At 43.2% G+C, this 26,993-nt stretch overlaps 1 protein-coding gene across 1 annotated transcript; it reads right to left on the bottom strand.

The window, feature by feature from the left end:
- Positions 1–553: 553 nt before the first annotated feature.
- Isoc1 (isochorismatase domain containing 1) lies at positions 554–18,875 on the bottom strand. Its single transcript, XM_051163293.1, has 5 exons — positions 18,570–18,875; positions 8,817–8,936; positions 8,460–8,663; positions 6,586–6,702; positions 554–997 (listed from the first exon to the last, which is right to left on the bottom strand). Exons 1-5 carry the CDS (start codon positions 18,873–18,875, stop codon positions 851–853), a joined length of 894 nt encoding a protein of 297 aa, XP_051019250.1. The 3' UTR covers positions 554–850.
- Positions 18,876–26,993: the final 8,118 nt, after the last annotated feature.

The raw sequence follows: 26,993 nt of genomic DNA, 5'->3' as shown, positions 1-26,993 counted from the left end.
AGGAGTATTTTAAAACTACCTTTAACCTAATGTTTACTTCTCCACCAACACTTGTGTATCCCAAAAGATGCACCCAAAAAGACTGTAAAGGCATGATGCTAGGGCATACCTCGGTCAATTACTCAGCACTGCAAATCAGTGCCATGTTTACAAAATTAAAATAACCAATGAGGATCTAAGACATTAGGTGGAAGAACATTAACATAAACCATTAAGCAGAGGAAGAACTCCACAAAGGTGGTAACAGAAATGAGAAAATTAGTGCAACTGAGACAGACACACAACATTTGAGATAACTTTCTCTGGTTAAATCAAGGCCCCTCACTCAGTCAGCAACTGCAACGCTGTGAGAGAAGGAGATACACATCCAGACTCCTATTTGCCAGTCCTCATCCAGAACTATGTGCCGGTCAGCCTACGAAGTGAAAACACTGGGTCTACACAGACATCACAACAGATGTTTCACAACGATAGAAAAGTCAAATCATTATGGTAGGTTTAATTTTATTATTATTATTATTATTATTTAAAGTGCACAATTTAAGAAAACTTCACCAGAGGGAGTGCACTTTGGAAAGACATGGTCAGAGTGTACAGTGTAGACAAAACAGGCACCTCCATGGTAATTCGTCTTAGTAAATAAAAGCCCATTAGGAAACAAAGAAGAGAAGCAGCACCTGAGGCCTTGACGCTGTTACTAAAACACTTGTTTGTACCCAGTGGTCTAGCTGGTTAAGTGTTACTAAGAGCTGCAATGGGGGAGCTGCTGTTACTTCTAGTAGAGATGTGAGCTTGTCTGGCTTGCAGTCCCATCACCTGGAGGGGGGCGGATCCCGATCCTTCAAGTAGCCTATACTTTGGAAAGCAGACCAGACTCTGGAGCGCTGGCCTTAATTAGGTTCTGAATTTCCTTAAATTTCGGATGGTCCTTGTCAGCCACCAGCTGGAGGAGAACGGCCTCACTGGTGGTCACAATGATCCCGGTTCGAGCAAGACGCTATGGAAGAGAAACCAAGACAACAGGTGAGCCAGAAGGTGGAGACTTATTTTAAAACAGCAGAAGCAGCCAGGACAATAGCCAGGGTCTTCATCTACAACAATGGTTCTCGGCCACAGCAATAAACTCAGTGATAGAGAAAGGTTTCAAAACCATCTGTATCACAAACCCATCATGGGTATTTCTCAATATCAATAAAGGGCTAGAAACATGTAAAGGGAAAACAGGAAGCCAGTGTCACCATCTTTAGATGACCAGACTAATCATGGTAAAACATGAGCAAAGAGAGGAGAGAAGATAAAAATCAGATCCCCAAGTGTGTGTGTCAGTTTTGTCATCTTGACACTCAAGCTGGGGTCTTCTGGGAGGAGGGAAACTTAATTAAGAAACTGCCTTCGATTTGGGCCCAGGGGTCCCGCTCAAACTATGGCACCAGCCAAGGACAATACGTGAAGTAAACTTCTAGCCAATGAACAGGACATTCTCCACAATTGAGTGGAGAGTGGGGACTGACTTTCACACGAACTCTGGTGCCCCATATTTGACCACGTCCCCTGGATGGGGAGACCTGGTGGCACTCAGAAGAAGGATAGCAGGCTACCAAGAAGAGACTTGATACCCTATGAGCGTATACAGGGGGAGGAAGTACCCCTCAGTCACAATCATAGGGGAGGGGAGTAAGGGGAAAATGGGAAGGAGGGAGGAATGGGAGGATACAAGGGATGGGATAACCATTGAGACATAATATGAATAAATTAATAAAATAAAATTTAAAAAAGGATAAGAAACTGCCTTCATCAGACTGGCCTCTAGGCAAGTCTGCATGGGCATTTTTTTTTTTAATTAATGAGTGATGTGGGAGAGCACACGCCACTGTTGGCAGTGCCACCCTGATCAGGTGGTCCTAGGTTATGTAAAAAACAAGCTGGGCAAGGCACTGAGCAGTATTCCTTGGTGGCCTCTGCTTCCGTTCCTGTCCTTGAGTTCCTGTCTTTGAGTTCCTGCCCTGACTTCATTCAGTGATCAACTGTGACATGAGAGTTAAGATGAACTGAACCCTGTCCTCCTTGCTTTTGGTCATGGTGTTTTGTCATAGCAACAGAAACCAAACGAGAAGAGTAGTGCTCCGCATGTGCAGAGTTCTCAGAGCTGTAAAACTCCACCTCTCATTCCACTCTACCAAATAGGGACTTCTTTTGGCTTCCAGGTTTTTGTTGTTACTGTATTCTGTTTGGGTTTTTTTTTTGTTTTGTTTTTGTGGGTTTTTTGTTTTTGTTTTTGTTTTGTTTTTTTGCTTTTGGGATTGTTTTTGTTTTTCAAGAAAGCATTTCTCTTAAATAGTCCTGGCTGTCCTGGACTCCCTTTGTAGACCAGGCTGGCCTCAAACTCTCAGAGATCTGCCTGCCTCTGCCTCCTGAGTGCTGAGATTAAAGGCGTTGGCTTCAAGTTTTGATAAACACTTGTGTTTTTTTTCCTAACATATTTACCCTGTGCACTGTAATCAAAACAGGATATCATGGAGAATATTAACACTTTTGCCTGGCATAACTGCCACTTGGTATCTATTTTTTAAAAAAATTTATCTCTACTGGTGATATAATTAAAGCTATCCAGACTGTTTTATTACTAGTTTGCTATTCAACTATATAAAATAGAAGTTTAATTGCATTCAGAAAATATGGGTTCTTAAATTGTTTTGTTTTGTTTTGTTTTGTTTTTTCTGACTCCAAAACCAGCACCAGAGGACTTTCTCATTATCTCAGTTCTCTGGTCAAGGAATGATTGGCAGCAGAGAAAGTGGCCTAAAATGAAGTCTGGGAATCTGCCCCAGGGAATACTGGAACCACTACCTCTTCTGCCATTACCAATTCTTTTAGAATGACTAAATAAGGTTATAAAACCAAGAGCTGTGTGAAGCTCCCCAATAGGACTTCTCCTAACAGAAAGACTTTGCCAAGCTGCTCCTGCAGAACCATAGCAATATCAATAGATATCTCAAGGAGGTTGGGGGGGGGGGGCGGAGGGAAAGAGAAAAGCAAAGCAGAGGAAGTCAGGAGGGCGTGGGCAAAAGAGAATCCAGCAGCAGCGTCCACTCCCTTTGAGATATCAGAAGAACTAACATTGGATTTCAGGGTAAGTGGGACAAAGGTTAAGAAATAGACCTACAGGAGATAATCTGGTCAGCTGAAAAGAGCAGCCCCCACTCGAGGTAACATTGCCTAGTGACTGACCCAAAGGGTCCCACTGGAGATAGAGTTGATAAGAGACCCAGTTTTATGGCCACATTCCTTCCTACCCACCAGAGACAATGGTACCTAACAACCTACCCATCCCATGGGGAGAACAAAAGAAGTTAAGGCATGGGTGGTCTTGGTGCCCTTTTCTGCTTAAAGGACACTGAGAGGATAAAAGGACCTCAGATCACAGCCTCTGGCGCTCCTGAGACCTAGCATTTGGTGGATCTGGTGCAACCCAGCTCAGAGCTGAATTAAAGATTCCTCTTGTATTTTACAGTGGTTTCATGTGTTTTCTGGTTCTTTTTTGGGATCAATCTGGGCATAGCACCTTCATAATTAGTTGTCCCAAACTCTAGGGTAAAGTGCAAATACCTATCCTAAGAAGCACCTGACGCAGGAACTTTTTCTAGTGCTGTATGGGCCAGAGTTTTGTCCATCTACCCTAATAATTTGTGGTGATGCTAGAAGCTGGGTCACATTGGGGTGTAGAGTGCCCCTTAGCTCAAGATGGAGGGTTTAAAAATAACTGAGCAAAGAACCCATGCAAGAAGGAAGGTGTGGTACAGAAAATGCAAAGCTTTTAGAATCAGACTTGTATGTGTTTGCATAGCCTGCCCTCCCCAACATGGGAGTGAGCGGGGCAGACAACAGCAACAGCTTCTGGTGTTCTGTGCACTTCCTGATCCTGTAATCTTCAGCCTATTTTCTCTCCAGAGTTACAATGGGACTCCTTACACTTGCACAGTCACTCCATCTGGGCCAATGAAAACAACGCTTGATGTACAAACCTAAAACTACAAGTCAGTGATGGCATTCCTAACCCACTTGTTACACGGACAACATGAAAACCTATCCATCCTTATGGGGCATCAAGGTCAAGAGAGGACTTACTCCATCTCTTCTGCAATTCTTCTTCTGAGAACAGACAAAATCAGGCAGGGGCAGGATGCTACAGCAATCCATAATGCAATTTTGGACAATTATTAATTCAAGGTGACACTACCAATAGACAGCAAGGACACAACCAGTGAATAAAGTCCATGCCACAGGCCTGATGCTTGCTAACTTTACTTCTTGCAAGTAAAATAAATTTAAACAGGCAATGTAGAAAAGGATATTCTGATATAGTTCTGCTCTGAGGGAGGAAAGAACGGGAGACAGGCATATTGCTGTTAACTTTCATTTCATACATAAAGAAGTATTTCTGCAAAAACTTTACTGTATGATTTCCACAGGGAGATATGACAGAGGAGCAGCCTACAGCCTGGGAGGCACTGCACATCCTCACCTCACCTCACCTGCAGGCACTGCACACCCTCACCTCACCTCACCTGCAGGCACTGCACACCCTTACCTCACCTCACCTGCAGGCACTGCACATCCTCACCTCACCTCACCTGCAGGCACTGCACACCCTCACCTCACCTCACCTGCAGGCACTGCACACCCTCACCTCACCTCACCTGCAGGCACTGCACACCCTCACCTCACCTCACCTGTAGGCAGTGCACACCCTCACCTCACCTCACCTCACCTGCTGGCACTGCACACCCTCACCTCACCTCACCAGCAGGCACTGCACACTCTCACCTCACCTCACCTGCAGGCACTGCACACCCTCACCTGACCTGGTATGGTTACTTTCTCACTTTCAACCTTGATGCTTTAATCTAGGCAGGCTCTTTCTGCCCCTTCTTAGAATGTCTCAGAGCCCAACCAGGGATCATGGGGGCTCACAGAGACTGAAGTGACAATTGGAGAGCCTGGATGGGTCAGAGCTAGGCCCTCTGCATATATATTATAGTTGTGTGATTGGCTGTTCTTGTGGGACCCCTAACAGTGGTAGTATGGGGTGTCTCAGACTCTTTTGCCTGCTCTTGGGACCCTTTCCCTCATATTGTGTTGCCTTGTCCACCCTTCATATAAGGGTTTGTGCCTAATCTTACTGTAGGTTGTTATTCTGTGTTTGGTTGATAACTTGGGAGACCTGCTCTTTTCTGAAGGAAAACAGGAGCAGTGGATCTGAGGGAAAGCCGGGTGGGGTGGTGAGACTGAGCGGAGTGGAGGGAGGGGATACTCTGGTCAAAATGTAATGACTAAGAGAAGAATAAAATAAAACTCATATGAATGTAAAAGAAAAGTTCTGGAAATATCTTCATAGAGAACAAGGTTTTCGACCATTTGGTTCCTTTGAAATACTTTAAAGTCTTAGCACTACCATGACAATAAAGCTTCAGTGTGAAAGAAAGTACATGAAGACTGCTGCTTGTTGAGAGAAAACTGACCTGACAGTGGACCTGTGCAAAAAAACAAAACAAAAACAAAAAAACCAACATTCCAATGGGGATGAGGGCATTAAAAAACAAAACAAAAATCAAAAATTTCTACCTATCATTTATGCTTCTCGCCCCAAGCTCCTAGGGTCTTTGAGGAAAAAGAGATGGAAAGATTCTAAGAGTGAGAAGTGGCAGATAGCATCAAGCAAGCAGTATTTTCTAGACACAAAAGGGCAAATGCGTATGTGAACTCAGACCAATGTTAACGCTATATAAGACCTCTATAAGCTCCAGACAAAAATTGCAGCATAGAAAGGCAGGTGGACACATAATCCCACATCTAGTTGAGGAGCTACTGGCATTTACTAGCTACTGGAGGAAGTTGTGTTGGTTTGATGAGGCCTGACAGCCTATGCACACTGCAGGGCTGGGGCCCAAATCCAAGACCAGATGGGCAACCCAAACTGGGCTTGATGGGGAAGGGACTTAAAAATAAAAATTTAAAAAGTACTCTCAAACTTAGAGGGGAAGAGATGGTGACGACGGTGGTAAAGGGGAGGAGTTAGAGGGGAGCTGAACATGCTCAAAATGCATTGCATGAAATTCTCAATGAATGAATAGAAATATCACAATAAACACACAAATAGCAAACTTCTACCTATAATCCCAATAGAGGTTATAATCTTTTGAGAAAAACCAAGAAGTGAAGCCGGCAAGGTTTTGTATCAGTTATTGCTACTGGGAGAAAGGTGGCCTGTTCGTCCTCCATCCTTTCCTTTTTGCACTCTGGAGGGCACTTTAGGCTGCAGAGCTGATACAGTCCCAACAAAGGACAATGCCCAGGGCAGTCTGCACCCGGAGCACTGGATGATCTCACAACAACAACAAGCCTTCCGGCACTTCTTTACAGTTGTTTTAAATTCCTACCCTATTTATTATTAATGTGTGCGAGTTCATGTGATATGCTGAGGCAAGATTAAGTTTAAAAGGCAAATCATCCAGTACTGTTAAATATTCAAGACTCCTAACTTTTCAGAGAACTTGAGGAAGAGCGTATTTTTATACAGAAGAATACCTCGAGAGCAAACATCCTGTCCATCATGCTCCTTGAAGAGGTGGCGTCAGCAACGATGTGTACTTCAACGCCTCGGCCGACCAGCTCCAGGGCAGTTTGCTGGATACATACATGTGTCTTGTAGGAAAGAGGAATACCACATGTAAGAACATGGGAAACTGCCATGGCACTATGTGTCTAAAAAGGGTGAAAGGGGCCGCTGCAAAGCTTTGGTCCGGCTCTCAAGATGTAGGTGAGCTCCAGCAACGTCAGCATCTCCAGAGACCAAGAACAGTCTTTTATAGCCAGAGGCATGCTGCCGCACGCCTTTAATCCCAGCACTCGGGAGGCAGAGGCAGGCGGATCACTGTGAGTCTGAGGCCAGCCTGGTCTACAGAGTGAGTCCAGAACAGCCAAGGCTACACAAAGAAACCCTGTCTCAAAAAACAAAACAAAAAGAACTGTCTTTTATCAATGTTTCTTATGGTCACATTGAATTTACTGTCAGAATAGTGTGAAATAGCTAATGACTTTTCCCCTCGATGTCCTCTGGGACTGAGAAAGCTCAGTATCACCACTCAGGTGTAGGGCCACTTGCCTTCGGGTTTATGTCTGCATCCGTATCCAATGTGTACCTCAAAAGAATAAGGCCCAGGACTGAGGAAGTACTGGGGCAACTGAGTCATGCAGCAGTAAGACAGGCAAGGGTAAATACTTTATGCAGGACCCAAACCACAGACACATTTTACAGATTTGCAGGATAGCCAGAAAGGATTGAAGCTGAAGACTCCTTTTCATATTTAGTGTAGGCTCTAGTTAGCCAGGTACGTCTTAAGCATAAATCACTCTGGCTTCGGCTTATTCATATGAAAATCAGGGATTACTCCGTGTCCATTGCCAACAACTGCACTGTACAGACCCTGTCTTTGCAGACACTGTCTTATAGCATTGCCTCTGAGGAGGACACAAAGAAAAAACACCCTCAAAGAATTAACTACGATAAATAAAAAGATGTGCAAAAGCCACCGCATTTGTACGACACATTTATACAAACAAGCATCCTCTCTGTCGTAACTGAACTAAAAACATAAAGATTAATTAATGGACATTTAAAGTTAAGATTACATCTTTCTATTATGAAAAAAACCTTATTACCAAACTACAACCATAATTAAGTTAATGGTATTTTATTCATAATTTTTAAATTTCAATATAACAGTGGTTTAAAAATTAGAAATAAGCTGCGTATGGTTGCACAACCTTGCAATTTCTACACTCAGGAGGCAGCTATACAGGAGTATTGTTATAAATTTGATGTCAATCTAGGTTACATTATGAATTCCATGCTACGTAACAAGACTGTACCTCAGAAAAATATATAAAATAAAATGTAATAAATCAACTAAAATTGGCACTAGCAATCCAAGAGTTCATTTGTCCTTCATAAGGATATGCACTGAAACCTATTTGAAGGACAATGAAGTGTATAGGCCTGGCGATGCTGTGAGGTGGGGTACAGCACAAAATGTGTCCCTGATCAAGTCCAGTAACATATAAACAAAAACAATGCATTTGGGAGAAATGTCTTTCAAAGCAGGAAGCAGGTGGTTCTCACTGGCGGAGATTCAAATGCAGCCCGGCTGGCTCACTGGCTGTGTGCCCTTGGGCAGGGTACCAACACCTTTATACCTTTGTTTCTCATCTGTGGCGCTGGGAGACCCAAGGTGCATCCATCGCTCACAGGGTTGATGAGAGGGTTCAGGGCATTTCATCAGTTCTCTGAAGGTAGAGAACACATAACAAGTGCTGGCCATTTTCCCTCAGTGCCACTCACCTACCAGCGTCCTACAAACAAGGCTGCGATCTGGGATGGCGCGCTCCAAGAGGGTACTTACTTCTACCCCAAACAACACCACACTCCGGACGCCAGGAATCTCCGCTAATGCGGCTTCGACTTCTGGTAACACCATAGAAAACTTTGTCTTCGGAAGAACCAGCTTCACCCCCGTTAAGTCAATTTCTTGAACGGTGCTGCCAAGGCCTTTGGGGTACTGTTCTGTTATGATAACTGGAATTCCTAAGATCCGAGCTCCTTGCAACTGAAAAGAAGCACCAAACAAAAGTGTAAAAAAAAAAATATGTGTGTGTGTGTGTGTGTGTGTGTGTGTGTGTGTGTGTGTGTGTGTGCTGAGTAGAGATGTGAACGCATACTGTGCCTCAGCAAAGTGGAACAAACAAACATGGCAACATACCAATCTCTGCCCCACACTAATGATGTCTCCAAAATACTTGATGGCTGGTCGGAACCTTTCCTGCATGTCACAGCAGAAAAACACAGTGCTCTGAGGTGTGAGGTTTCCCAGGGTCGTAAGCTGAGGAGAAAAGAAGACAAGACTGATCTGGCATCCGTATTACGATGACATTTATTTCCAGTGGATGTCAATGCAAAAAAGAAGAATGTTCCTATATTTTGCCTCAGTAAGTAAACTCACATGACTAATGCTACAAGAAAAAAAAAAATCTGGATTACGCTCCCTGCAACGGGTAGTACCCACAAAAACATTCTCCAAACTACATTAGGTAAGGAACGGGGAAATAAAGCAAAGACCAGCATTACATAAATGTTTAAACGAATTTTAATACTTTTGGAAATAAGAAACATTTGAGCCAATTAAAAATATGTACGTATGTGTCAAAGAATTTCTTCCCTCTAAGGAGGAATACTTATATAATATTAATTTTTGCAACAGTACACTTGAATAGCAACTCAGTGTAAAAATATAAAGAAAAAGAAAATATATAAAAATTTAGCAGGTAGTTATATAATTTGGGTATTTTATCTCCTTTTTTAGTGTATTTAAAAGCATTTGCTGAATACTATTGAAAATATGTTACCTTCAAATCAGAAAAAAAATTATATTTGTTAAATACAAATATGATAGTGGTATCATGCACGGAAATTAAGTTTTAATCTAATTCATGTAAAGAAAGTAACAATTTAAAATTTAACCTGTAGTAGAGACTATGAAACAGAAAAGAAGATAATTCATAGTAAGTACAAAATCACTGCTATCATGTTAAAATGCAAAGATGTCACTTCCAAGTGTGACTTCTAGAGTGCAGCAAATGACACATGGGAACTGCTCTGTGCTTGGGAAGGAACACACCGAAGAGTAAATTCTTAAACATTATCAGGAGTGGGAAAATTGGTGAACTGGGAGGAAAGTAAGGCATTAAATTTCCAAGCTTCACATCAGCTGCAGGTAGCCTATACCAACAGTCTGGGCACAGTGGAGATCTACTAAACGTGTAAAATTTCACATTGAATGCTAGGAATTTAACTTCCCTGGATGCTTAAAAGCCCAGGGTGCTTTACTTTCCACCTTGCAAATTAAAGAAAGCTCTCCAAAGAAAGTGCTTGGCCTGGTCATTACTCTTCCTAGTCACCCACTAACCCCCCCCCCCAGGCCCCCCCACCTGCCTCCCCTCTCAGTTATCTTGTTTAGATATCAAGTCTGTGTCCCAATTACATGGGTGTAGCCTCCGGAGCAGCTCAGCTCTAGACTCAGCCTTACTGGCTCTGTGTGTGGTAGACTCTGGAGGAGACAACTCCTCCATGGACCAGTGGAGCCACTGAAATCAATCTTGTAGCCCAGTGCTGTGGCTATCCCAGCTGTTATATGATGGCTTCTGTCTGTGTTCCAGTTGGAGATGCTACTGCTGTCATCTCCCGCTGCAGGTGAGGCTATGGCATGCACTTACTCACCCTTGGCAATCCAGGAGCAGATTGCACTGGAAGCTCAGAGTCATCCATCACGTAGCACAAAATGGAGTCTAACTTACTGATAAAGCAGATTAAAATAAGTGTTCAAGTGCTTCGGCTGTTTCCTCACTCTGTTTTTAAGTTATACCTTTTTTTTTTTTTTTTTTAAGTTTATTTAGCATCTGTGTCTCTGTGTATGTGCAAGCTCCAGGATTTACACTGGACAGACAACTGAGAGCCGGCTCTCTTCTTCTAGCTCATGGCCTGTGGGATTAGATCTCAGGTCTTCAGGCTTGGCAACAAGCTCCTCAATCGGCTGAGCCAGAGTGCCTGCCCAGTGCCTACCCAGTGCATGCATTTCAGTCACTTTCAAAGCAATGACTGTGATCTATGCAAGGAAGCCAGAAAGACCAACTTTTGTGTCTCCAGGATGGTATTTCTGAAAACAGTCACTATTTATGACTTACTGTAAAATCCCAGTAAACCTTAAATCGTAGTTCCCTACACTCAAAAGCTATGTTTTTCTTTTATAAATTTAAACAGTAACTATCACAGTGCTACTGGGATTAGGGTATATCAAATAGAACAACTTACTTACAAGCGGCCTGCTTGAAATTACAGTAATACAACTCAGCCTAACTTACCATTCCACTAGGCAGCAAGACTGAACAGGAAACTTCTGGCAAGTATGCAAGTGTGCTGACAGTCAAGCCCTGACATGCTCCCCGTTCACACATGCTCACAGCTGACACGAGCTTACAGCCCTAGCTCTCACATACTAACTCGGTCTACATGGTCTAATACTGTAGGTCCCACATGAGACTGGCAGTCTGCATTCTAAATTCACAGAAAGTTAGAGTCATCAAAAACAAGCAACAATGATAGAGGCAAACAAATCAGCAGCGGCAGGAACCAACCGGGAAGATGGACAAAAAGCCTCCAAATACCAGAAGAGCACCCCAAACTCAGTTCCACCGGCATCTGGGAGGTAGCAGCACATTGTTTTAAGGTAGAAAAATGTCATTTTGGTATTCATTAAGAACATGTAAAAGGAAGGAAGGAAGGAAGAAAAGAGAAGAAAGAATGTGTCAAATAGTATACTATGTTAGAGCGACTACAAGATAAATAAAAAATGATGAAAATATTGTGATCAAATGTAAAAAAAAAAAAAAAAAGAAATCCTTACGTAAACAGAATCTGGATATATGTTCTGTGGGCAGAAGAAAAACAGCCCTCAAGCTGACCTCACCCCCACAATGCTGCACTGAATAGAGACTTTCTTTCTTACAAAGATGTAAGTTTCTGATTGTGTGAGTCCCTCAGATACCTTGCCATACCCTTGAATGTGGCTGCATCTGGCAAAATCTGCCTGAGGTAGTGTGAAGGCAGGAGCATGACTACCTGACTCAAGGGAAAACTGACATACAAGTCAGCTATCAGGTCCTCACTCACGCAATCAATAACTCACAGGACAAACCATGTGTGTACCCAAGGTGAGAACGGCCTTCCTGAGTCCTCGCAGTCACATGATCTTAGTCTCCTCCTAAGAAAAATGCTGCACACATGGAAACTGAGGGCACCCCACCAAAACATTGACTGGTACTTTTCAATACTGTCAAGGTCACTGAAAACAATCAAAAGCAAAGAAAATGTCAAGGTACCAGAGTTATTAAGGCATGGCAAGTAGATTTAACTGTACCCAAGACTGGATCATGGATAAGGTCATCCTAAAATACAAGACTGAGAAGAGACAGAAAGTAAAAGCTAGTAAAAAAAAAAAAAAAAAAAAAAAAAAACCAGTGTGCAGGGGTAGAGAAATGGCTAAGTGGTTAAAAGCAAATACTGCTCTTCCAGACCCCCAGGTTTAGTTCCCAGCATGCACTGGATAGCTCACAGTCGCCTGTAACTCCAGGTCCAGGTGATCTGACACCCTCCTCTAAACTGCACCGACACCTACACTCACATGCATATACCTGCACATAGATACACATGTATACTAAAATATTTTTAAAAGAAGAAAAAACAAGCCAGGCGTGGTGGTACACGGCTATAATCCCAGGACTCTGGGAGGCAGAGGCAGGCTGATCTCTGTGAGTTTAAGGTCTACAAAATGAGTCCAGGACAGCTAAGGCTACACAGAAAAACCCTGTCTCAAAACAAAAACAAAAACAAAAACAAAAACAAAAACAAAAAAACCCACAAAAGAAAAACAACAACAAAAACTATTCTAACCATGATATCTACCCAAACCTGTCTATTCCCTATTCCTAAATCCATATAGAATTCAACATGATGGCATAACAGTTCAGCTTAACTCTAATTCAGTCACTTTTTCTTAATCCTGACTCACAAATTTTAATTAAAATAAATTGTAGGTACCTACAATGGCCCAACATATACATGTTACAACTGCAGTATGACCAATGCTGACATGACAAAAACAGATCTGACCAAATATTTTCAGAAGCAAAAACTTAGCATTTACAGATCAGTGCAGATCCAAGAAACACAAATTACTTATCCATACACAAAAACATACATGCTTAAATATAAAAGGTTGATTGTTGTGATTAGTGACTTCCTGAAACAAGAGTTCAGGAAACAGAATTTAAGTGCGAAACTTTTGGTCCCTTCCTTTAAACCTGCCACACCGTGGCATTGACCTTAGATTGCATATTGAATAGAATACCTATAGACTTTTCCCAGGAAAACTTTGATATTCCTATTACCCTAGTCATGTGATCATCTTACAAAATGGCCCCTAGCTGGCCACTAGAGAAAACAACAACAACAAAAAAAGTGGCTGGCCTACCTTAATGATACACACCAGTTTCCGGAACAGGAGTAATATATGGTGTCCATTGAACAGTGTCCCCACCCCCTTACAAAGCCATACTTGGAATTCCTAACCCTAGTGCCTTTGAGAATGACCTTCAAGCTGGACTCACTGCAGATGGCTTGACATAAGGTTAAAATCACCCACTGAAGTAAGGTGAATAAGTAACGGAAGATGACTGGTGTGTCCGTATGGAAAGCAGAAGCTTATACAGAGAGATGGACAGACAGACATACAACAAGAATGCCTTGACCATAAAAGCAGAGACCGGAAGGATGGTATCCACAAGCCTTTATCTGCCGAGAACAGGAGGCAGAGAGAATCAGGAAGCGATTGTTTCTCACAGCCCTCTGAAGGAACCACATCCTAGGGCTCAAGCCTCCAGAAACACGAGAAGGTCTGTATTGTTTCAGGCCCACAGTTAGCAGAGCTTACGATAGCCCCAGTGCCACAGGGAGGAATCTGTACATGTTTATGATGGGAAATGTTTTAAGATGGGTGATTTTTTTTTCCTTTAAAATTGGTAGCCTGATCCAGGTGTGGTGCCGCACGCCTTTAATCCCAGCACTTGGGAAACAGAGGCAGGTGGATAGTTGTGAGTTCGAGGCCAGCCTGGTCTCCAAAGTGAGTCCAGGACAGCCAAGATAGAGAAACATAGAGAAACCCTGTCTCAAAAAACCACCACCACCAACACCAACACCACCACCAACAAAATCGGTAGCCTGTTACAGTCACAAGATAAACATGACCTACTTGAGTAAGAGTCTGAAGGGGATCTGGGTAAATTTTAGGTCTCAAACCCAGGACAAATGGCTGAAGTGCCTATTAACATATCAAAGTGGACCTGGCTGCCAGCTTTTCCCAGCATCCCTCAGTCCGTACTTGTTACAGAGTATGGCTGTCATATCCTGCACTCTACCCTCCAAACTCTATAGTCGAAGAGTTCCTCCCTATATAATCCTTCTTTTACCTTTTGCCCTCTTGACTGTTGTACTTGGCTCTCTCCTCCCCCCCCCCCCCCCCCCCCTCTCTCTCTCTCTCTCTCTCTCTCTCTCTCTCTCCTCTCCCTTCTCTTCACATGCATGGCTCAGGGTCAAGTCCACTATGGACTCTCCCAGATGTGTCTCTGCCTCTGGCCATACTCTCTCTTTTATCTACAGTAATCAGTCTCCACTATATCTAGTAACAGTCATGTTTTTCCTTCTTATTTCTTATTTTCATTCAGTATTTAAGTCCTAATGTTTCCAGTCCAGTCACACAGCCTCAGAGGGTAGGCCCTGACTCAGTATCAGCTCATTTCAAACGAGGGCTTCCTCACCTCACATACACAAAACCTTCAGGGATTCCAGACATAGCTCAGGCCTGTGGGCATTAGAACCTGGGTCCAAACCTGTTTCACTATGTTAAGTTATATAAGTTTAAGTAAATCTTTACCATCTTCTAATATAATTGCCTTATCTTTAACACAGTAAGAAAAACAGCATTTTTCTTCGGCTGTGGTGATATCCTGCAAAACAAACACCTGAGTCAGCACAGGCAGGGATGTTCTCTAATGGGGTTAATGAAGATTTACCACTGAGATCTTTCTAGAAACATCACTGTGCTAATGCAGTGTGCAGAAGTAAGAAACTCATTCATAAAGTGCATTTCCAGACACCACCAAGAGGCTCATCATCGTATGATTTATTTTTGGCAAAACAGACTCTGAGCCTTTTCGTTTAGATGGCAAGAGACTGTCTCGCTTTTGCTTTCATAACATATGTACCCACTCTGGGCAGCGATGCCCCTGGTATAACATTCCACCTGCATCTTACAAACTCTGAGCTCTCTAACTCCCCAGGGAAGGTCAGCTGTGCCACCCACTGAGAGCTGAGACCTGAAAGATCTCTTAAGGCTGTGCCTCCGACTGGGATGAAGGTGAAGATGAGCCGAGCCAAGAGCACACTGACATTTAAATCTACACTAAGACTCCCCATGGTTAACTAAATGTAATGAAAAAAAAGAAATCTCAAATGCAGGTCCCGGCTCCCACTCTCAAATACAGTTTATTTATGGGTAGCAGCTAATTTGCACACAAGAGACAAAAAGATCCAAAGTTTTGGGTATTACTCTGCAAGACTGAACGTTTTTAAGTGGCCCATATACCGCTACAAGTATATATCCCATAACCCCCTCTGTCCATCAAAACAACAAGCAGGAGACAACACCCCAAAGTCGGGACCTAGGCATCTCATCTTAGTGTGCCCTAAAAAGCACTCCACACCCCAGATGAACCCTGCCAGTCTCTCCACTTGCTCTGAGCCTGAGTTTTTCCTGAGGCACCCCTACAAGCAAAGGTCCTACAGCCCCAATCTCTACTTTCCAGCTAACAAGCCACAAGCAAACCCTGTCTCTTTCACTCTTCTTTCTCTATCTGCCTTTCCCCTGTTCTGATCCAGAACTGGACTGTCTCTCCTAGTAAAATGTCTGTGCACCACCCTCAGAAAAATAAAAACTAACTAGAACACGAAAGCTGCAGCCAAATAGAAATCTTCTCTCCTGCTTAGCCACCTCAGGAACAGGTCAAAGTAACCATGCCCAGGGAAGCTTGTATCTCCGGCTCTCGGCTCTCAAAAAGCTGCCAAAGCTTTCCCTTCTGTCTGCCCAGCATGCATTGCTTCCTGTCTTCTGCTTGGGTTCTGCCTGCCCTGACAGAGGCCATGACGAGTGTCCAGCGTTGCATGTCTCTGTCCTGCAGACTTGAAAAAACACTTTTTTTTTTGAAACTGTACATGCGAGTCATAAAAAGACCTAAACTTCCACTCATCTACTTTGCCTCAAAAAATATGTCAGACTCCAGACACACAAGCCATGAATGCAACACGAGCTCTGTCTTCAGCTACCTGAGCTATCAGCAGACATTTAGTCACCCTGACAGGATATTTTTTTTTTTTTAAAGGAAGCCCGAAAAAGCTACAGCACATTAGAACTGGCAGTGAAGGGGGTATTTCAAGATCAAGTCCCAAAGATTTGCTGCCAACCACTGGGGCAATGTGGCACAAGCACACATAGTTCCACAAGGTCACTTGCTACCCTCAGCAAATAGGAAGGCATGGTCAAGAGTTCATTCTAGAATGAGACTCTGTGAGCCAGGGCCACAGAGGCTCCTGGGCCTACATTTGGAGAGAAGCTATGACACTATTCAAACAAAGGATTGCGCCCAGAGCGCACAGTCTCTGCTCCTGAGTCAAAGCGATAGAGGTTTACCACCTCCATCAGTCCCACATCCCCAGAAGGCACCTTGAGGCTTTCCAAGTGACATGTGTTCCTGGTAAAACAGTGGGGAGCAGCATCAAGAGAAATGAACAAACAGCAGGTTAAGTCTGGAGAAGGCTCAATGCTCTCCTCCAACATGGAAAGGAAAACAGTCCTGTCTCGGCAGATGTTCAGACATTCATTGAGGACTCCTTAAGGTTTTGCTAGCTGGGCCATTGCAGCCGTGTGATCCGAGGCGGTTTCCTAACCTTCCTACCTCTCAGTGCTCTGCTCCTCAGAGAAATGAACGATATTACTGTCTCCAGCAAGGACTGGATGCAGGCTTGCATCTAACCACGCAATGCATTCAAAATGCCACTTCCATGTGGAACGAACTCTTCTGGACACAAACCACCCACGTTAGTGGGGCTTACCCAGACATGCTCCAGAAAATATAGTAGCAATAAAAACAAGTATGTGTTCTGAAACTATATCCCCACACATAAAAACACATGTGTACACACGCAGCATCCCATATACTATGTAAAATATCCTCTCATATTATCTGCAACTACGCTGGGAGAGGCGCAGGGTTGAAGGAAAGTATTACAATTACTAAAGTGAGAATATGAAAGTTATATATAAACATATATAGCTGATAAGCTTAAGGATTCTTGCGTTATTTAGTGGGTAGAAAGAGGACTGCAATTATCATAATGATTACTTTCTTGGGGAAAGTATTTCAACTAGTAAAATGAGAATATTAAAGTATTTTTAAGTACTTCAAAATATAGACATATTTAACCAATAGGCTTTCTTGGATTGTTTAATGAAATACTGTTTGTTAGGACAGAAAAGAGTACTGCTTTTGTTATAGTGATTTTTAAAACATCATTACAAAAAAATAGATCACACAAAACATTTCAAAAGCCATAGTGACCTTACTTATATACTGCCTTCTCGGTATGTTTACATCACACACACACACACACACACACACACACACACACACACACACACACACATGCACTATTGATTTTCAGACTTAAGAGTTGAATCATGTCTTGTAATTTCAAAATATAAAATTCCTACCCCAGCACACAGAAAAGGAAAAGCAAACTTAAACATCTAAAGCCTAGTTTTAGTACAGCAGTCACAGGTAGGAGCCCCTCTCTCTCCTGAGAATAACAGGAAATGGTAGACAAAGAAGTCTGGCCTTGTAATGGGTTTGTCAAAGGTGCACCCAACATATTGAATATTTGGCAGCGATAATCTAAGCAGCTGGCTGGAAGACTGCAAAGAGTCATCATCTGGAACTCTTAAAGAGATAAAAAATGGTGAATCTTAAACACTGATGAAGGCAGCTCTGCATCAGGGCAGGAGGGCTGATCACTCCGCCTACTCCAGCCTCTCTGGCAGTTACCCCATGAACTCTGTCCTCTGAACATACGAACTTTAATCATGTTAAAGTACTCCCTTTGGAGCCATAGATGCTGGGGGGAAGGGCACCACATCTAGTCTGTCTCTGACTACAGACGATAAAAAACAAAAACTACAGGACAAGCCTCTCAAAATGGTACTTAGATATGAAAATTCCTTTTACCCTCAAATGCCACATTTCAGTTCGTCTTCCACAGAGAAGACAGAAATTCTACACGTACAGAAAAAAAACTACAGATGGTGTAGTGCCTACATTACACCGTATCTCCTTTCCTCTCAAAAGCATACATTTGCTAGAGAATCCTCAGATTTTAGGACAGCAGATTGTCCCGTATTACAGCACGGCTTTTTAGCAATATAAAAATTAATAAACTCTAACCCTTAGGTACAACTTCCTCAGCCTAGGAGTCACAGGCTAGCGTTAAGCTGTCTATTTAAGAGGCTATGGGCAGTTCTCTCCCTATGTAGACACCCGATTGTCACTAAAATGAAAGAAGAGAGAGAGAGAGGCGCGGTGAAGTTTGCACGTCTGCAACTGGTTACCAACAACTCCGGAACAAGCCCCTAAGGCTAACACTCCCCACGATCTGCAGCACCGTGGAAATAAGAGCAGCGGCGGCCGCGGGGCTATGCAGGGAGACCGCAACATAAAGCCCTGGGGGCACTGGGACCACACACACGTGGGGGCGTGAGCGGGCCGCGGGGACACGACTCCGCGGGGGCGGGACCCACCTGGATCTGCAGCGGCACTAGGCGCAGCTTGCAGCGCTCGCTCACCGCGAAGCCCTTGGGCAGGTCCACGTACTGGCCCCACTCCTCGGCGAAGAGCTGCACCACGAATTTGCGGTGCATGTCCAGCTGGTCGCCGTACAGGCTCAGGAACTTCTGGATGAGCACATCGTAGCCCGCACCGTGGGGCACCGACGCGGGCCGCGCGAACACCGAGAAGCAGAAGAGCACCGGCACGCCGCCCGACGGCGCCCCCGAGCCCACACCACAGCCAGCCAGCGCGGCCACCGCGGGCTCCGCCGCCGCCATGTTCCCCGCGCGTGCGCGCCCGCCCGCCTCCGCGCGCCAGGCCGAGGGGCGGGCCCTGGACGCGAGAGACCCGCCCGCCCGGCGGCGCCTCCCCGCAGGGCTCGGCGCCACCGGCTGCAGACAGGGTCACCTGTGGCACGCTGCGCACGGGGACCGCAGCTGAGGTGGCCGGCTACCGACAGGCCGGCGGTCGCAGGCCTCTGCAGAGGACCAGACCAGGCTGCAAACGACCGTCTTCCGACCCGTAGGTCTCGCGCTAGTTTTCTGAGACGGCTCGGATTGGGAACTGGAGAGCAAAATCGGAACTTCCTGAAACTGAAGGTTTTCCTTTTTGAATCGGTACAAACCATCACCTTCACAGTGAAGCGATTCCAGGTGCACTACAAGATGTAGCAATTCACAGCCATTAGAGCAGGATCCTTGACGTCAGATCCTCGGGACGACAGGCTCGTTGGCTTAGTCTTATAGTGTTTTTGTTTGACAGTTTTTTTCGGCTAAAGCTGTTGATTTGGAGCCGATGGTTCGGTTTGCTCAGGAAGCTAAGTGCATTTATAAAAAAAAAAAATACATAAAATTCATTTATAAAATGTATAAGGGCTTTTTTTTTTTTTTTTTTTTTTGAGGGGCGGGGTAGGAAAAGCAATTTTCATATCCATTGTGCTAGACTAGCTTTTGGCCGCCTAACGTAGCAATCCAGTTTGTATCAATAGCAAACACCATATCACATTCGGTAAGGCAGAGTTGTGGCAAGCAGTACCTCACTGTAGTAGAAAAAGAACATGAACGCCCCACTTCACTGATGAATTATTCTCAAATAATCTATCATTAGAGTAGTAATTGGATCATCTTAAATAAATGGTATTGGAAGGAGCCAGTGAATAGAAACCCCCTAAATGGGCATTCAAGTGACATACAGCATACAATTACCCTAACTTCAATACCACTATTACGGATAAATGCTCACATTGGTTTCAGATAGGACTCTCAGGAACATAGCTAATTACAAGCTAAGCACTTTCAAAATTCACATCCTGAGCCACTCAAGAGATTAGATTATACAACGTTGATTAATATGTTATTAATATGCTTCAGAACACACACCCGCAGTGTATTAATACATTTTCCTATTAATCAGCAACACTTGACTCCCTGATTACTTTTTTTTTTTTTTTTTTTTTTTTTTTTGAGCCATAATCTTTACTCCATCTCTTAGGTGATAGCATAATCTTCATATTTCCCTCTTGGACTTACTTTTAGCCTCTATTCCTTTATTCTTCTTACTGCTCAAAACTCTAACCCAGTGTTTTTCAATTTTCCTAGTGCTGTGACCCTTTAAAGCAGTCCCTTGTGTTGTGGAGATCCCTAACCATAAAATTATTTCATCATTACGGTTCCATAACTGTAGTTTTGCTACTGTTATGAATCATAATATAAATATCTGATAGGCCGCCACAGAGGGGTCGCGACCCACGGGTTGAGAACCACTGCTCCATTTAACTGAACAAAGGTTTACATGTTTTCTTAAGACCCCTGTCTTTAAATACCATCCATGCACCTTTGGCCTCCAAGCTGGTATCATGCATATCGCCAGTGTTGGACTCCAACACAGTGGAAAAGTATCTATTGAGTATCTTGAGTTGGGAGCTAAGTAGATATCTCACACTGAGCATGACAGGCAGAACTCTTGATTTTTACCTCTTGTTAAACATTTGCCTCCCTTGTTATTTATAGACAGGGGATAATTATAGGTTATTACTTAGTTGTCTTCCGTTTCTTTCCCTTCTCTAACCTACCAGTGAGACCTGATACCCTGAATCCCAAGACATTGTATCTGTATCAGTGCTACCTGCACAAATCAAACAATCATTCCTTCTCTGTTTGTAACTCATCACAAGTGGTGACGTCACTCCTGTTTGTGTCAGTTACCACATCCCATTTGTTTGCATGCAGCACTGATCAAAAATCCTCTGGTACACAGAAATGGACCTCGAGAAATGCAGGTGATGGAATTAAGAAAACAGAACATTAAAGGAGCTATCAGTAAATTTAGGAGATTGGAGAAAAGGACGATGGCGAGGAAAGTGACAGGGACTTTCAGCAAGGGAGAATTATTTAAAGAAAAAAGCCACCTAGATTTTTAAAGGCAGTATCCAATATCTGCAATGAATTGCTCCGGGGTGATCTGAACATAAGATAATAGATTGCAGAAAAAAATGATCAGTAAAAGACTAGCAGACACTGCCCAAAGCAAAGAACAGAGGGTAACCTGTATAAGGGCAGTTTGGGTCACTTGTGAGGCAATATGAGATAATTTACCCGGTGTCATTTGGAATTCACAAGAGAGAAGCAGACAGAAGGTCAGGCAGCGCTTCCCAGTAAATGCTCTGCACGCCACTTTTTTTTTTCATTTTATTATTTTATTAATATTACATCTCGATTGTTAGCCCTTCCCCTGTTTCCTCCCATTCTTCCCTCCCTCCCACTTCCCCCCTTCTCCCCTCCCCTATGTCTGTGATTGAGGGAGACCTCCCCCCCTATATATGCTCTTAGAATATCGAGTCTCTTCTTGGTAACTTGCTATCCTTCCTCTGAGTGCCGCCAGGTCTCCCCATCCAGGGGACGTGGTCAGAACAGGGGCACCGGAGTTCGTGTGAGAGTCAGATCTCACTCTCCACTCAATGGTGGAGAATATCATGATCGTCGGCTAGGTCTTGGTAGGGGTTCGAAGTTTACTGCCTATATTCTCCTTGGCTGGTGCCTTAATTTGAGGAGGACCCCAGGACCCAGATCTGCCTGTCATAAAGTTCTTCTTGTAGGTTTCCAGGACCCTGTGGGTCCTACTATTTCACTATTCTTCCATGCTACTCTCGCCTAAAGTCTCAATAGGATGTCCTCTCCTCTGACCCACTTTCTTGGTAAGTAAAGTTTTTCATGGTACGTATCCCTTGGACTAGTGTTTTGATATAAGTGAGTGTATACTGTTTGTCTCTTTTTGCTTCTGGGTGAACTCACTCACTGTGCACGCCACTTTTTATGCAGCAGGACTTTGGAGAGAGATGGACCATCAACAGGCTGACAGTGAGCACCTCTACCAATCCCTGTGGTGCACCAACAGCCCCTGCCATTGTTTACACTTTTAGTAACAGTGACCCAGGATCATATTAGCAGAAATGAATGCTATGGTAGCTGTATCAAGCATTTTAAAACCACAGGTCAAGTAATTATAAGAATAAAGGAACTGGGTGACAATTTCAAGGCTTGAGTGATGCACTAGAAAAAAAAAAAAAAAGACAATTAATAATTAGAAGCCAGAGGCCTTTCTGGGAGCATTGTGAGTCTGAGTTCCTTCAGTGGAAAGACAAGAAGCTGAGAATGAAAGCAGAACTCAGTGAATAGCAGGACTTCAAAGATTAAAGTCTTCTTACTATAAACACATTTATTTTGGGCCGTACTGGGGATTGAACCTATGGTTTCACAAGGTAGGCAAGGATTCTACAACTGAGCTGCATTCTAGCTCCCACTTCCCCACTTTGCATTTTTCTTTTGTTGTTCTATAAAGTTAGCATCTGAGCTAATGAATTTCCCTGGGATATTTTCATCCATATATCATTATACTTTGCTCTGATTCACCTCGCACATTGTGTCTTCTTCTTCGCCCTTGCTGGTCTCCTTCCTTCCAAATAGACCTGCCTCTTTCACTCTATTTTATTCTTCTCTTTTATTCTAACTATCCTTTAGACCCTCTACCATAGTTCCTTTTCTGTTTTCATCCCTGCATATATATGTATGTATTCACATAGATGTGTATATACATTTAATTACAGAATTCACATATAAGAGGAAAATATGGAGGCTGGAGAGATGGTTAAGAGCACTGTCTGTTCTTCCAAAGGTCCTGAGTTCAATTCCCAGCAACCACATGGTGGTTCACAACCATCTATAGTGAGATCTGGTGCCCTCTTCTGGCTTTCAAGCACACTTCCTTTAAAAAAAAAAAAAAAAGAGGAAAATATGTAATAATTTTCTTCTTGATCCTGGTTCATTTCTCTTAATATAATGATCTAAAGGTCTATTTGTTTTCCTAAAGATGTATAGAATCCCAGGTGTGTGTGTGTGTGTGTGTGTGTGTGTGTGTGTGTGTGTGTGTATCATGTCTTCTTTATTAGCTCTTTTTTTAAAAAAATAAAAATTCAGATTCGTTCCATAGCTTGGCTATTGTGAATAGTGTGGCAATAAATGTGAATATACAAACATCTCTATATGATTCCAATCTTTTCAGTATTTAACCAAGAGTGGTATTGCTAGATCATATGGGAGTCAGCCATACTAAAAGACGACACTAAAATGATGGCAAGCCTAATGCATGAATCACAATCCAGTACTACTGGTTTTGGAACCAGACCATGCCATTAATCCTCAGAGTATTTATATTGTGTTCATAGCCCATCAAATGGCCATGCACAAGGTACCACCTATCCTGAGATGATTTCACCAGATGTACCAAGAAGATATGAACTTCGACCAGGTCTGAAGAAGACCATAAAAAATAGAAGTGGCACACTTGACATCAAGCACAGGAAAATAAATAGACTACATGTGCATGCAGCCTATGATTAGGTAACCTACACACGCGTGCCATCCACTACTGTCACACCAGTCCCTCTCTCTGAGGTCCTAAAGGGATGCATCATTACCAGTTGATGGGAAACATGTGACCCTGTTTACAAATGTATAGGCTCAGTGTGTTTATGTGAGTCTTGAAAGATAGGAATGGGAGGTATTCCTCCCAGTATACAAGGCTTTGGGGAGTGGCCTGGTCATATAGTTCATGTGGGAAGAAAAGGTTCCTGATGTGAGATGATGTGGTACACCTTTATAGCCACTGACAAATGGCTTAGTCAACTGGTCGGACCTGCCAGTGGACACAAGAGCAGATAAGGAACCAAAGAGACCTGCGATAGAGGCATAGGAATGCACACATGGGAATGGGCACAAAGCACAGCAGTTTCTTGTGCTTCACAGTCATGATCCCCAAAGAGAAACTGCTACAGAAGCATCCGATAGCCAGAGAAACATCAGAGTATATGGCTGATTACTGCAATTCAACAGTAAGGCAAGCAATACAATTGAAACTGGGTGAGACATTTGGGCACTTGACAAAAGGGAGATAAATGTGCAGAAGATGCACAAAAAAATGTGCTTAACACCAGTAGATGTCAGGAAGGTACAGTGTTCTCCTTCATAGTCATTAAAGCAGTTAAAAGACAAAACTCTACATGTGGGATCCTGCTCCTTTTGGATCCTGGATCCCTGGCTAGGGGCAGAGAGGGGATGAAGAGCAGACAGACACACAGACACATGTACAGTGAAACTAGAATAAGATGGGGTTCTGGAACCTACTATTCCGACCAGAATCTCAGGGTGTTTGTGTTTTTTGGGTACAGCACAGCGGGAGGAGGTTAGCTAGCCTCCACAGGAGGTCTGCAAATAAATTTTCTCTCAGTACTATTTTGCCACAGCAACAGAAAAGTAACTAATATAATGTGCATCAATAGACAAGCCGGTGACTGATCTTAAAATCAGAACATAAAAGAGTTAATTGACTGTTAATAATATCTTCCTGTGACACATACCAATATACTATTTTAAAATGTCTCCTGTCCTCATGTCTCAGTATAGTGTAGTCATCCATCACTGGGTTCAAAGCAGCTATAATTCTGTCCTGTTCTGCTATTCCTAGCTGTCATATTTTATTTTCAAAGAATTTGCTTTCAGAGACACATTTCTATTTTAGTACATTCACTTCTCCGTGATCATCCTTTGAGGATAGAAAGTTTTATAATTTATTGTGTTTTGAATTTCAACATTTCTGTGTATTACATTGGGATGTTTCTGTCTAGCACTGAGTCTGGTTCGTTTTTCAATAAATGGCCTCCTGGAATGGGAAGGGGAGAAAAAAGCCAACTTATAAACTCTTTCCTAACCTGAAAGATCCTGTTGTCTATGAAATTTTTCTTAAGATCCTAAAATTGCCCACCTTCTGCAACTTGGGGACACCACCACTCAATCATTATTTGCTTGCATGCAATTCTTAGTCACTGTGTTGTTTCTCAGATGTAGGTGGGCGTGCCACCTTTGACAAATGTCATTTATGATTGTCACTCTTTGACAGGAGATTAGCAGAGCCTTTGATGTCAGCTCAGCACTCAGTATCTATATGTCCCCTCCTGAGAAGTTGGTGCTGTCAGAGAATCCATTTGAACTATGGACCCACCATCATCACCACAGACACCCACTACCATCACCACCACCCACCACCACCATCACCACAAACACCCATGAGCATCACCCAACCACACCTCCCCGCAACCTTTGTTCTACACTCACCCCATCTTTTCACACAATGTCTCATTCTCTACTGGATTTTTCTCATCAGGCATTGTCTTTTCCAGTGAAGTCTTTGTACTCAATTATAGTAGTTGATAAGGTAACCTGTCTTTTCCTCGAAGTCTCAACATTTTTCTAGGCTCCTCACAGAAAAGCTTTCAGAAAATGACTCCATATCTTTTTGTTTGTAGTTAAGGTCACTCAAATACAACAGCCTTCCCTGGTTTACTTGCATCACTCATGTCAGTAACTTGTGGTCCACTGAGTTGCATATCTCGCTGTTGTGTCCATGGCTGATTGCCAGCTCTGTACTCAGGTTCCCAAGGTTTTCACATGCTTTCAGAACATCTCTGGGCACTCTTATGTTGTGAACAGGTTATGCCACAGTTTCCATCACACTGTAGCCTTCTGAGTTCGCATCCCACTGTTTCCACCAGGTTTTCTTTTCTTCTTTACCTGTCTTCCATTATCTGCCTTAAACGTCAACATTGACAGCACCTGTGTGAGTCTCTTCCGCTTTCTTCACTCTCTAACCTTTTGAGACATGATGTAACACCATACCCACCTGCCATGACCACCACATTTCCTCCTTCGTGAGCTACACACTCCTAAGTCCAACTTCACCTTTCACCTTCTCTCGGATCTCTCTAGAACTTTGCAGATGTACCATGTTCAAAGTAGCGCTGTGCTTGTTTATCATCCAAGTCTTCCTCACATTAGAAGGCAGTACCACCCACAACGAGTGATCCATCTTGAATGCTGAGTAAGCTTGATTTGTGCCTTTCACAGTCCACACATCAGCCAAGTCTGTCTCTTTTCCCACCTGTTTTCCTCCATGTTGTTTTTCTCTAACTCACTGTGGCCAGTGTCCTCAACGCTTGTCCACCCTCTCTGGACTACTGTGAAGTAGTTTCCTCTTTGAACTCCTGCCTTTTAATCCACACCCAACACAGCAGAATGAGCTGTTGGAAACATAAATGAGAGCAACCCACTTGTCTACTTCAAGTCTCTCCTTTGCTTCCTACTGTTTACAGCGGAAAACAACATGCCGCCCTACCTTGACCTGCAATGCGGTATAAGGTCCAGCTGCTCGTTCCCTCCTCTTCCTTTCCTTCACTTGTAGATGAGTCACAGTGGCTTCCTAAAGAACTGCCCCATTCCAAAGTCCTGCGCTTACTCTCCCAGTAAGGCATTTCCCAAGATTTTCCTACACGAGGCTCCTTTTCAGCCTTCAGGTTTGCCTAGAGTAGATTCTTTTCATTTAAAACTATTATAGTTATTTTCTCTTAGCACTTGCCACTCACCATTCGACTTTTTCATGAGCTTACTTTTGTGTACACAGGCCAGGACAGAAACTTGTCTAACTCTTGTATCTAAGCAATCCCCCGCGGCGCCGTGCCTGTTAGCCAATAGGAACCTAACAAATACTCATTGAATAAATGAGTTCATGTGTAGAGTCAATTCATTTTTCTTTCAGCTTCAAACCTTTTCATTGTTTTGGCTGAGTAATTTGAAACAACATCGAGAACATTGAGTTCTATAAAAATAATGTAGTTATATCTTACCGTCTGCCATGTAAACATACATTATAGACAATTTGAGTTTATTTTTATATATTGAATCAGTTACCCATGCAATTCTTTGCAAGAAACAGAATTTCTGGTAGGAGAAATTTTGTGTTTTGGTTGTAGTTAGAAGCCCACAGGAGGGAGAGATAGGTGACCCCAGGAC

Source organism: Acomys russatus, chromosome 20, assembly GCF_903995435.1.
Source record: "Acomys russatus chromosome 20, mAcoRus1.1, whole genome shotgun sequence".
In the NCBI taxonomy this organism is placed as follows: Eukaryota; Metazoa; Chordata; class Mammalia; order Rodentia; family Muridae; genus Acomys; species Acomys russatus.
Note: the sequence above shows the minus strand (reverse complement) of the source record. Positions and strands in the feature narration are given on the sequence as shown.

Coding starts and splice junctions, on each gene's coding strand:
- Isoc1 (XM_051163293.1), bottom strand. CDS start 18,875: ATGGCGGCGGCGGAGCCCGCGGTGGCCGCGCTGGCTGGCTGTGGTGTG. Junction 6,703..8,459: donor TGGTGTTGTTTGGGGTAGAA/GTAAGTACCCTC, acceptor CTTTCCTACAAG/ACACATGTATGTATCCAGCA. Junction 998..6,585: donor ACAGGATGTTTGCTCTCGAG/GTATTCTTCTGT, acceptor TCTCTTCCATAG/CGTCTTGCTCGAACCGGGAT.